This window comes from Coenobita brevimanus, chromosome 90, assembly GCF_032717465.1.
Source record: "Coenobita brevimanus isolate Jiangsu-jjx chromosome 90, ASM3271746v2, whole genome shotgun sequence".
Lineage (NCBI taxonomy): Eukaryota > Metazoa > Arthropoda > Malacostraca > Decapoda > Coenobitidae > Coenobita > Coenobita brevimanus.
In genome coordinates this window covers 20338664-20351642 of record NC_137043.1, presented here as the reverse complement: position 1 = coordinate 20351642, position 12979 = coordinate 20338664, and the positions used below count along the sequence as shown (strand labels likewise).

The following is a 12979-nucleotide window of genomic DNA, read 5'->3' as shown; positions in this document are numbered from 1 at the left end:
CGACTCTGGGCATAGGCTTCACAGCCTGCTTTCAAGGCCCAGTAGTCCTCCTCCGTACCGCACACCTCTACATGTCACCACTTCGGCGCTAACACCCACCTTCCGTACTGAATACATGCTAGGGCTGTCTCATACAGGACTGGTGTATTGGTATTAGCGGGGGTATTTTTACAATATGTCGGCGGGTCTTCTGGTAGAACAGTAAAGTCTGATTTTATGAAATTCAAATCCTTAAACTGTTCCCTGCACCAGCGGGGTTTGAACCCGGGTCCGTTAGGACTGCAGGCCAACTCTCTACCGATTGAGCCACCGCCTCCCCCACCGATTGAGCCACAGATTGAGCTGTATGAGGGGGGGCTCCCCACATACAGCTCTTCTCAGTAGGATGGAGTCAAAGGCTATTCGTCTCATCAACTCTCCTCCTCTTACTGGCTCCCTTCAACCTCAATCTCTTCGCTGCACTGTTGCTTCTTTATCTTTTTTCTCTCGCTCTTACAATGGTCACTGCCCCTCTGAACTGTCTGCTTGCATCCCTCCACTGGACAACGGGCGCATAGCACCCGTCTAGCAACAAACTCTCATCCCTTTTCTGTCCAACTCTCTAATGCAAGAGTTAACCGTTACTTCCAGTCCTTCATTTCTGCAACAGGTCAACTCTGGAACTGTCTCCCTCTGTCTGTATTTCCTACTTCCTATGATCTCCAGTCTTTCAAACGCAATGTGTCCAGGCATCTCGACATGAATGGATCGAATTTGGCTCTATTTTTTTTTTTTTTTTTTTTTTTTTTTTTTTTACTTGGAAGGAACGTTTTATGCAGGCTCAATCTTTGGTTCCTTCCTCCTCACATAAAAGAAAAAAAAAAATACCAGCTCACCTGACTTAGCCCTGCCAGACAATTCTCCCTGTGACCAGATCCTCCAGAAAAACTTCAAATGTTACAAGATAGCCTAGCACTTCAGCTAGCAAAAGCAGCTGCTGATCAGTTAGCACAGGCTGAACGAATGCTGAAACGAAGTCATTTAGATCATATCTTTGTTAGTCCTGGAGATAATGTTACAGCTTCCAACCCATTTGGTAATCGAGGTAAAGGTGATCCCCTTAACGTTACAGATAATACCACAGATCGTAAAGAAAATGACATGTATTGAACGGCAGTGAAAACAGGGATGCTTAAGGGATGCTACAGTAGAAGTCAGTTTGATATTTTTACCCAGCAGCTGTATTGTCTAGTTGACGTGTGCACAAACGAGAAAATAGGACTTAGTCAGGTGGTGCAACATTTATCTCGGTTCAGTGGCCAGGGTCATGCTAAGTGCAATTGTTCTTTGTGTAAGAAACAATGTCAAACATATCAATGTAAATATTATAAAGCAGGTCAAAGTCCAGTAGCAAGTGTCACTGTAGTTTTCCTTGTGTGTATAAAAACTGAAACTAATGCATAGGGACAACAAAGAATAGTTTGTCATATGAACCTAGGTTATAGAAAGAAATATACTCAAGAAAATTGTTTTATTTGCCTATAATTATCAGTATAATAGAAAAGCAACAACAAAAATATTCTAACTGGTTGTTTACCCACACCAGCATTAATTTTAGTTAATATGTCAAGAAAAATGACCAGAAGTTTAGTCACCTTGTAAATTGTTTGCAATTTCCAGCTGATTTGTAAAGTGACTGAATGAATTGAGCAATTCACATATTTGCTTGAAAATTTCATTTACTTTACAAAATGTTGAGATTTAGATATTGGCTGTGACATATATAACCAATGTCATTTCCAGAAGTTTCTATAAAAGTGCAGGAGAATCGGCTGATAAACAGAAAATATAACACGTTCTTAGAATTGAAAGCATTATGCTCTATAATACGATGACATAGATTTTCCTATAATCTTGCCAATGATAGATTGATTAATTCATTTTGAAGTTTTCAAGCTGTACTTGAAAATATAGCCTTCATTAACCCCATTATTACCATAGGGTTTGTTTGTGTTGAATAATCGCCTAGAGACAAGTGTGAAAGAGAGGACCTTTTGAGCTGGATGATAGAGATATGACTTTCATTATTCAAATTTCTTCAAGATGGGTTTCCTAAGATTTATGAATTTCCATTGGAATAGGCAGCTATAAGAGAAGAAATAACATATTTTGACTGAATTCGGCATTGCCCTGCAGTAATATGACCCAGATTCTCTTATACTGTTGATGCTAATAAAATGATTATATTCACATTAAATTTGACCTTGTGTTATGAAGGACTTAGAAGTAGCCTCCATTAAAGAGTAATTTTTAACTTTAGTCGTTGATAGGGGATAAGAAAGTACATATTTGAGAGAGAGAGAGAGAGAGAGAGAGAGAGAGAGAGAGAGAGAGAGAGTAGTAGTAGTAGTAGTAGCAGTAGTAGTAGTAGTAGTAGTAGTAGTAGGGTAAAAAATAATCGTTAAGTCTGCGAGTAGGTATTTTCAGCATCTCAGATCGCAAGGAGTTGCAACATGGAATGTGTGTGTGTGTGTGTGTGTGTGTGTGTGTGTGTGTGTGTGTGTGTGTGTGTGTGTGTGTGTGTTCTTACCTTACCTACCTTACCTAATTGTATAATTTCAGGGATGAGTCAGGCTCGTACTGTCCAGTGTATTAAACCATTTTTAACCTACATACCCTTAATTTTATGAATAGTTTTGGCACATTATTTCATTCGGTAGTGCATTCCACTGGTCAGTCACCCTATTTGGGAAACTGAATTTCCTTACGTCTATATCACCTCTCTTTTCATGCAGTTTTTTGCAGTGTCCTCTTGCTGATGCTTCCCCATAGGTTATATACTCATTTATTCTATATTCTCTTTCCCTCTGTTGCATTTATACAACATAATCATGTTTCCTCTTTTCCTTCTCCCTTGTAATGTTGGTAGGTTCAGTTTTTCTAGTCTTTCTTCATGGCTTAGGTCCCTTAAGCTTGGTACTCATCTTGTAGAAGTCCTTTGTACATTTTCAGTTTTATATATGTGTTTTTAGAAATGTGGATTCCAGACTACTGATGCATACTCAATGGTTGGACTAATAAATGATGTAATTATCTTTTTCAGCATGGCTTCATTTATATATGTGAATGCTGTTCTCATACAAGCAAGCACTGTATACCTGTTCCGTACTTTCTTATTAATGTGGTCAACCGGAGATAGTCTGTTACTGATTATCACTCCCAGGTCCTCCTTCTCTGATGTGTGTAGGGTTGAACTTATTAAATATATTGGTCTGTTTAACTCTTTTGCACAATCGTGTAGTACCCAACCTGAAATTTCGTCAGGACCATTTGCTTTTCCTTTGTCTAATTTTCACAACTCTTCCTACACCTCTTGCTCCGATAATTGTATATTTGTCAATATGTATCGGCATGCTTCTTATTTATCGTCGCTCTAAATCTACTTTCTTTTGTAAAAACTGAATGTATTTTTTTGTTAAGCACTTCACAAATATCTTTTTCTTGGATACAGATTATTCCCTCATCCATGATGGATTGTATTTTATCTTTAACTTAGATTTTGCGTCGGATGTAGCTGTAAAACAACTTCGGTTGATCACTACTTTTATTCATAATGTCTTCCCCAAACTGTCTTTGAGCATCTCTCCTTATCCTTGTATAATCATGTCTTGCCAGTTTATAGCTGCTATATGCCCTCTCACTATTGTGTCTTCTGTATCTATTCCACTGCAAATCTCATTTCGTTTTTGCTTTTCCACATTTTGTATTAAACCCTTTTTTATCCTTATTGCTGTTTCTTTGTGCTGAGGGATGTAATTTTAGACTCCTGTTTCATATAGTTCATAAAATTTTCTCTTTATAACGTTTATATCTTGTCCTCTAAGCTCCCTTTTCCAATCAACTTCTATAAAGTACCTTTTTAGGTCATGACAGTCGCCCTTTTCTTAGGGTAGGCTCTATTTGTAATTTTCATTACTGATAACTGTATCATATGCAATCCTGAAGTTGCAGTTTACAGTAATACTGCATGGTCACTTTTGCCGAATGGAGGGTGATGCATTATACTGTCAGTATCACTATCTTGCATTGTAAATTTGAGATCTGGTAATGATGGATCTTCTAGTCCTCCTGTTCTGGTGTTTTCCTTTGCATGTCATGTCAGGAAAAACTCTTGTACAAGATCCAGGAGCTTTTTATCCCAACAGATTTCATAGCGTCCTACTTGTAGAGCATTCCATTTTTTTTTTGTGTTTAAACATCCAGCTAATAAAATACTTTCAGATAAAAAAAAAATACCCTTCTCTTCCTCTAATCTTTCCTCAGTTTTTGTTTTTGTTTTGTCCCTCTTTTTCTCCATTAATCCCCAATCCTCCTGAGTGAGGCCTCTTCTGATTCCTTGAGTTTGTTACCATCGTTTAATATTTCTTCTGCAGTGTTTACATTTGGGAAGGTTACTTGAAGTTTTTTTTTTTACTTATTTCTCTCATATTTCCCTAGCCTTTTGTGTTTCTCTATATCTTTATCACAGATATCCTCTGATAATTCCTTCAATATGTTCATTATTTTCCCCATCTCCTTTTGGTCTCCAGAGATTGTGTTTCAGACCTCTCCTTCATCTGTACCAGTGATTACTGTAGATTTATTTATCTCAGCCGATTCTTTAATTAGCTTTGAGCTGTTTCTTATAATTTTTTTCGCATCATTCCTTATACTTTTTTCTTCGACCTTTGTTTCTGTCTCTTTCTTCACTTTTACCGTTTCAGCATATGCAGTCTGTACTTCATCTGTGCAGTGTCTCATCATTTCATTTGCCTGAGTTATCTTCTCTTCAGTATCATTGCTTTGGTCTATGAGACTGCTTGCTTGCTTAATTGTCTCTGTATCATTATTGAATTCCTCCAAAAATCTCTCGTGGTTAACTACCGTACTCCCCATCTCACTCGTTTTCTTTCGCAATGAATCTACCTCAACGGACAATTCATCTATTGTGTTTTTTTTTTTTTTATTACCTTTACTAAGTCTTCATATATTTCATTTTTTGCAGGCGTAGTTCATTTTCGATAGCCTCTATTTCCATTTGAAATGTCTTCTCCAGTGTATTCACTTTCTCCAATAGTTTATTGTATGTTTACATTTCAACCAGTTCTCTGTATTCATCATTCTGTTTTTGCAAGGAGTGGCAACAAGGAATTTGTGTTTTAGTGTGTGTGTGTGTGTGTGTGTGTGTGTGTGTGTGTGTGTGTGAGAGAGAGAGAGAGAGAGAGAGAGAGAGAGAGAGATGCATATCACACACACACACACACACACACACACGAGAGAGAGAGAGAGAGAGAGATGCATATCACACACACACACACACACACACACACACACACACACACACACACACACGAGAGAGAGAGAGAGAGAGAGATGCATATCACACACACACACACACACACACACAACCACATCATTAATGCACAAAAAGTGACACTGGTAAGTTTGTTGGATTGGTATATAACTAATTAGCTGAACAAACTTTTTTCGAACCATCAAGCTGTTGTTATTCGAAAGGCGTGTTTACATTGGTTCTGCTGGACAATGTAAATTTGGTTTTATGCTTTGTACTGGGTTTGTTTAGAGCTTTCTTGTTTAGAGTTCTGGTGTTTGGATGTCTTTTGATTTTATTCTTTCTACCGCCAGGCTAATTAACTTCGTTTTCATATTGGCTCTGCTAGAGTCGGTTGATTTGTTTCATCTTTATTTCGGAGATTTTATTTAACTTACTATTGTCTCGTCTTTTCTTTTATATATGTATGTGTTAATGAAGTTAGTCGGGGAGTGAAAGAAAAAATGGTAGATTATTTGTGGAGAAGGAAGAAAAGGTGAGCAGATGGAAAGAACACTTTAAGGAATTGTTGAACATAGAGAATGAAAGTAATGCGAGTATAAGTGGCTGGGGAATGGCTGGGAATAGGAGGGATGTGAGAATAGAAGAAGAAATCAGTAAGACAGAAGTTGTGGAAGCAAGGAAGAAAGTCAAAATGGGGAAAGCCTCAGGAACTGATGGAGTGTGTGGTGAAATGCTGAAGCATGGGGGAGAGATAGTAGCAGAATGAATGTGGAAGATGTGCAGATTGGCCTGGGAGAAAGGTAAAGATTTGGAGGATTGGATGTCAGGTATAATTTTTCCCATGTAAAAAGGAAAAGGGAAAAAAGAAGTGTGTGGTAATCATAGGGGCATTTATCTTCTTAGTGTAATAGGAAAAGAATATGATAGGATACTTACTGACAGAGTTAGGGAAAAAACAGAGAAATTAGTTGCAGAAGAACAGGGAGGTTTTAGAATGGGAATAGGTTGTGTAGATCAGATATTCATTCTTAGGTCTTTAGTAGAAAAGTTTATAGAGAGGGGAAAGAAGTTGTATGCAATCTTCGTGGATTTAGAGAAAACATATGACAAGGTGGATAGACAAGGATAGTGGAAAGTATTAAGAATGACTCTATGGCTGTTCAATTTGTATATGGATGGGGTTATAAAAAGAGATTCAAGGTAGGGCAGTGGATGTTGAAGCGGCCCTAATGAGAGAGGGCAGTGTGTGCCAACTCCCTGTACTGTTGTTTGCAGATGACACTGTGTTAAGTGAAGACGAAAGGGAGCTGCAAGACTCAGTGAATGAGTTTGGGAAAGTGTGTAAGAAACATAATCTAAAGGCGAATCTTGGGAAGAGCAAAGGTATGGTCTTTGAGAGAAATGTAGTCACTGAAAGTCCAGCGAGGTTGGATGAGGAGGAAATGGAAAATGTGATTGCGTTTAACTACTTGGATAGTGTGATGAGTAAGGATGGAAGGTTAGAGGGTGAAGTGTTTGAAAAGTTACAACAAGGAAGAAATGTTGTTGGTTCCTTGAAAGCAGTGGTAAGAAACAGGGAAGTGAGCATAGAAGTGAAAAAGTTATTGCATGACAGTATTGTGATACCAACTCTAATGTATGGAAGTGAAGCTTGGACCTTGTTGGAGGGACGCAAGTCAAGAGTGAGAGCACTGGAAATGAGTTATCTGAGAGGACCATATGGAGTCACATGGAGAGACAGACAAATGAGGAAGTGATCGAGCGTTGTGGTGTGGCTGTGGATGTGATAGGAAGCGTTAGGAGAAACACACTGAGGTGGTTTGACCATGTTGAGAGGATGGTAAGCAGGAGACTGACGAGGAGGGTATATGTGAGTGAGGTGGAGGGGGTAGAGGAAGCGGGAGGTCAGGGATGAGATAGAGGGATGGAGTGGAGAGGTATATGAGGGAGGGGTGTGTGAGGTGGGAGCAGGGCAGTGAAATGGTGTGGGACAGGGCGACATGGAGGCGATTTGTTTGTGGCCTCCCCTTAAGGGATTACGGCGTCTGGCAATAGACAGATAGATAGATAGTTTTCTATATGAATTTCTTGTCTTTGTGTTTGATATTAAAAGTCTAGTGTTTAAAGGCTTATTCTTCATCATCTTGCGAATCTGTATATTTGTTCCGTATTCGAAAGATGTCATTTTTGTGTAACTTGAATCTTGAAAGTGTGTGACATTTAAAATTTTAACTCCACTCTCATTTAAATCTACGTTTATGTAGTTATTGTGCTAGAGAGTCTTTTCCTCATTGAAACTGCTTTCTGTGTCACTTTTCTGTGCCTATTTGTGATCGTATAATTCTATTAAATTTCTCGGTGTTCCACTTAACAGTGCCCCCAGTTGGACCTTTCATGTTAAATCACTTGCAAAAACAGCTTAAAAGAAACGTGGATTATTGTACAGTCCATAACTTCGTCAGTGATGGTCAGTTAGGTACAATGTGCTATAGTCACGTGTGCTCTCACCTGGAATACTGCTCGCCCTTGTGGAATGGATGTGGACGGGTTGCACTAAAACAACTGGACAATGAACAAAGCAGTTAGAATTATTAATAATCTTACCATTACAAATGAACTATCTCCCTTACAAGCAAGAAGGAATGTTGTCTCCCTTCCATTATTTTGCAGATACTTTTATGACAAATGCTCAGACGAACTTGCATCCTTTGTGTCACCACGCCACTCCTTCCCGTGTGCTACACAGGCATCTGGTAGTGCTCATGACTGGACTGTCACACTGCCATACTGCAGAACTTCTGCCTATCAGAATTCTTTTATTCCCGAACTGCATCTCTGTCGAACTCGCTTCCCCAGTATGGTTTCCCTCCAAACTTCAACCTATGGCTGTTCATGTCTAACTGTTACAGTTTTTTTTTTTTTTTTTTTAAATGAATGGAGGACACCTTTTATCTGGTGTTTGGATTTGTTTTATTCATTTGCTTTTCCTTCCTCCGTTCTGTTATTGTAAAACAAAAAAATCTGCCCTGAGTCTTAAAACTGTGATTTGAAAAATTTTATGTTGACAAAGGCTCTTCTTTAGCACCACTTACAGCTTTATTGATGCAAATCCTCTTCCACCGCATGCCGGTGTTATGATGGACTCTGAAACTGCAGCAGCTCTTATGAATTATGGCCATTTAGACTGCGGGGGACATTTGCATCAGCATTACTGCCATAATAAAAAAGAAAAAAAAAACACCACAATACACCTTTTCTGAAACTGAGAAGAGTTGCTGAATAAGAATTGAACATTTCCGCCAATCAGAAAGTCTCTTACTTTACCCCTTCAGTGAAATAACGTTTTTTCAGATTCTCTCTCTCTCTCTCTCTCTCTCTCTGTACATATATTATTATGTTTCCATGAGTGAACTTTCCACAGAATATACATTCTGCATACTTATCTCCCTTCTCCAACCATCCTTGTTATAGTACTCAGATTTTCTTGTTTTTTTCCTTTCTCTCTCTTTCTTAAGCCAGAATCCAGATCTGGCTTGCCTTCCCGTTTCCTCTCCTTCTAAAATTCTAACATCTACACATCATTTAGTCTTCTGTCGGTCTTTTTATTATCTTCCAAATCCATCAGGAGCGTTGGACCTAGAGCTAGACTGCCTATTCCCTACCTTTACGGCGGGGATGACCGCTATCGCTCAAGTTTAAGTGGTATGATACAAGTATAGCCTATGCTTTAAACCCCAGCCACCTATTGGAGAGCCTTCACCCACTTGACCGTACGCGTGAGTGTTTTAGTCCTTCATTAGAAAAATTCCTGCCTCCATATCTCTCTTTCTTCCAGTAATGCCTCTTTTTTGTGTGTGTGTCTATGTATTAGCCTCAAGAGGAGTGAAGTCAGTGAGGTCAGTGAATGTACAGTGAGGTTGGATGAGAAGGATATAGAAAATGCGAGTGCGTTTCAGTACTTGGGTAGTGTGATGAGTAAGGATGGAAGTTTAGAGGGTGAATGCTTGAAACGGTACAAGGAAGAAAGGTTGCTGGTTCCTTGAAGGCAGTGATAAGAAACAGGGAAGTGAGCATGGAAGTGAAAAAGCTACTACATGAGAGTACTGTGATACCAATTCTAAAGTATGGAAGTGAAGCTTGGACTTTGTTGGAGGGACAGAAGTCAAGAGTGAGAGCAGTGGAAATGAGTTTTTTGAGAGGAACATGTGGTGTCGCATAGAGAGACAGACTGACAAATGAGGAAGTGATGGAGCGTTGTGGTGTGGATGTGGATGTAGGGGGGTGGAGGGAGGAAGAGAGAGGGGGAGGCCAAGGATGAGATGGAGAGATGGAGTGGAGAGGTATATGAGAGAGGGAGATGTGGGCTGGGAGCAGGGCAATGAAATGGCGTGGGACAGGGCGATATGGAGGCAATTTGTTTGTGGCCACCCCTTTCGGGATTAAGGCGTCTAGCAATAGAGAGATAGATTATCTTCAAGATATGTATACTATTACCTTCTCTTGCTATGGCTCTTCTGGGTCTCTAACGACTTCAGTAGGTCTTGAAACTGTTTCTTCAGTAGTAAATAACGCTTTAGCTCTTTGAATTACCTGTGCCATTGCATCCTTTTTATTATTTTTCAGCTAATGTTCAGGCTCAAGATCTTTTTCAGTCCATTGTTTTCTCCCATTTTTCGCATCTTGCTACAAATTTCCACTCTCCTTCTGTATCATTACTGGCTCCAGATCTTTCCCTCTTTATAGCCTCTTTTTCCATGCCTCCTGTCTTGAAAATATACATATGTCTTACACTTTTATTTTCTGAAGTTGCCTTCAGATCTTGCTTATTCTTCTCTTTCGTCTATTACCAGGGCTCTAATGACTCCCGGAGATCTTCCAATCTTTCGTCCGTATAACTGCTTGCTGCTGGCCTCTCCTTCTTCATTATATCCTCTTCTTTCATAACCGCTACCTTCAGAGTATGTGAAACTTCGTTTGTCCTGGATCCAAATATTGGTAGCTCTTCTTTCTTCTCCTTCCAGGCTTGTTACGACTTCAAAAGATCTTCCAGTCCGTGCCACCAGCCAGAGCATCCTTTGAGATACGTGTGGTGAGACGTGTGGAGTCGGCTGAGGACGCTCTAGCTTTTCTTAGGACCCTAGAAAGCAGCAGCAGGTGAGTGGCTGGTTACCTGGATGGACAGAGGTTTGGGTTCATGATTATTCAGATCCCTCTGTAAAACATCGAAGAGCTACAAGTGAGTGGATATGTTTTTGGAAGGTTTGGTGCATGGATCTACATTAATTTTCATGGTTATGTAAGATGACTTTGACCCGGGAAAGAAGCCGGAGGTGAGTAGATGGTTACCTGGCTAAATGGATGGATGGATGGATTACTGACCAGATCATTAATATATATATATATATATATATATATATATATATATATGGAGCCCCTGCGGGACACTGGTAGAGTGCGCATTTTCGTACATGGGAGAAAGATGGTTTGCGTCCGGCCAGGGTAATAAACTTTGGGAGTGTTCAACCATCCAGGTACTACTTTGGTGGACATAAGGGGTGTTATGGTTGAATCAGTGTCGCATACTATAAAATATGCTGGCACCCAGTCAGCTTATGCAGACTGATTACACTTGGTTCACAGACTACACACACATCCAAAGCCACTACAACATTACAATCACACTTACAGTACAAGGTCATCTCACCCTACGTATAATCTCTACTTGACAGCCCAAGCCACTTGGTAGAGATATATAGGCTGTATCGTTCCCACTTCGGTCGGGGTAGGCCTGTCCTGCAGTGGACATATATATATATATATATATATATATATATATATACACCCATATGGGCGGCAGAGGACGTCGCGTACTAGGAATTCGCGTACTGTGAATACATAAACTTATGGGAAAAATTACATATGGGCGGCACCCCTCTTCATGGGCAACCCTTGAGACACTTTTCAGACATAAGTATTGTACTATACAGGGAAACTATGTAAGACATATTACCTAAGATCAAGTAAACCAACAACATTATGGCTTTACTCAACAAGGATATGGCTTAACTAAACCAACAAGAATATGGCTGAAGGTGGGTGGAGCGAAGGCTATCGTTATTGCTCCTTGGGGGGGCAATGTCGTGTACTCAGGGTAACCCCTGATTTGGGCCACTCTTCGCTGCCTGTCTCGCTTACAAGAAGTTCAATTCACATACTAATAAAAAATACACACACACACAAAAAAAAATAGGTCCTCACGTACAAGGGGGATCGTGTACTCAGAACTCGCGTACTGTGGGGATGTACTGTGTATATATATATATATATGTTTGGTATGGGGGTGCCCTTCATCAACTCACTCAGTGTAGGGATGCCTCATGGTCTCTACACTGAGTAACAAGCCAAATGGTTTCCTGTACCCAGGAAACGAGGGTGGTAACCATATAACCGGGGTTTTTGGCCGGGTTAAGTGTCCCCCAGATTCCCCTATCCAAAATCACTCAAACATGGCAGTTGTTTTGGAGAGCCTCAGAGGGCCCAATACCTGCCCAGGGCCCCAACCAAATGGGAAGATTCGCATGGCCATATGGAATGAGAGGAGTGAATGAGGAGAGCAAGAGGGCGGAAGTGGTGAATGTGGTCAAGAATGTGAGATATGCCTTGATGGCACTGTGTGAAACAAAGATGAAAGAGTGTGAAACGGAGGAGTGGGAGGGAGTGAAATGTGTAAGATTGCTAATGAATGGGCAAGGAAGATGTAATGAAGGAGTTGCTTTGTTGATGAATGAGGTGTGGCAGGGTGGAATGAGAGATTACAAATGTGTCAGGTCGAGGTGTATGTATGCAAGTTCAAGTCTGAGAAGGTGAAAGTGGCGGAGATTATAGCGTATGCACCATGTGAGGACAGGAGCGAAGAGAGAAAGGCAGGTTTTGGGATGAGCTGGATGAAGCAGTGGGAAAATTGCCCAGGAGCTATAGAGTGACTGTAATGGGCGATATGAATGGAAGAGTAGACACTGGTCCTGAGGGTAACATAATGGGTTGTAATGGAGTACCTGGAAAAAATGATAATGGGAAGTGACTGGAGGATATGTGTCAGGAAAATAGATTGTACATTTATAACTCGTATTTCAAACACAAAGATGCACATAAATATACATGGTATAGAGGGAACAGGGACCATGTTGAAAGGAGCCTGATTGATTATGTGCTTGTAGAGAGGTCGATGCTGGGGATTGCTGCCGATACGAGAGCCATGAGAGGACGATGTGGAGGTCTGTCAGATCATTATGATTGTGGTATGCAAGATCAAGCTGAGAGGAGTGAGGTGGACCAGGAGAGAGAGGAGCAGTCAGGAAGAAAGACTGAAAGTCGATAAGCTGAGGATCAAAGTAATGGCAGTTGAATACAGGACCAAAGTCGGGGAGGAGTTAGAATAAGTGAATTGGAATGAAATGGATCAGGACAGCTTGTGGAATGCATACAGGGATTGCTTATACAAATGCTAAACCAGTGTGTAATGTGGCAGGAGTAACAACAAAGAAGGAAGGTATGCCATGGTGGGATGAAGAGGTTAAGAGAGCAGTGGAGGAAAAGAAGTGGCTAGAATGGTTACAGGACAGGGGTTCAATTGAAATAAGAACTGAATGTACTGAGAACAAGAAG

At 40.3% G+C, this 12979-nt stretch overlaps 1 protein-coding gene across 1 annotated transcript in view; it reads left to right on the top strand.

Annotated features, from left to right (window-relative positions):
* The window catches only part of LOC145411622 (glutamate receptor 1-like), an 863839-nt gene that overhangs the window by 505051 nt on the left and 345809 nt on the right, over positions 1 to 12979 (top strand). Inside the window, exon 5 of the mRNA XM_080281630.1 lies at positions 10336 to 10468. Within this exon, the coding sequence (XP_080137756.1) occupies positions 10336 to 10468 (133 nt within the window). The remainder of the gene's footprint in view (positions 1 to 10335; positions 10469 to 12979) is intronic.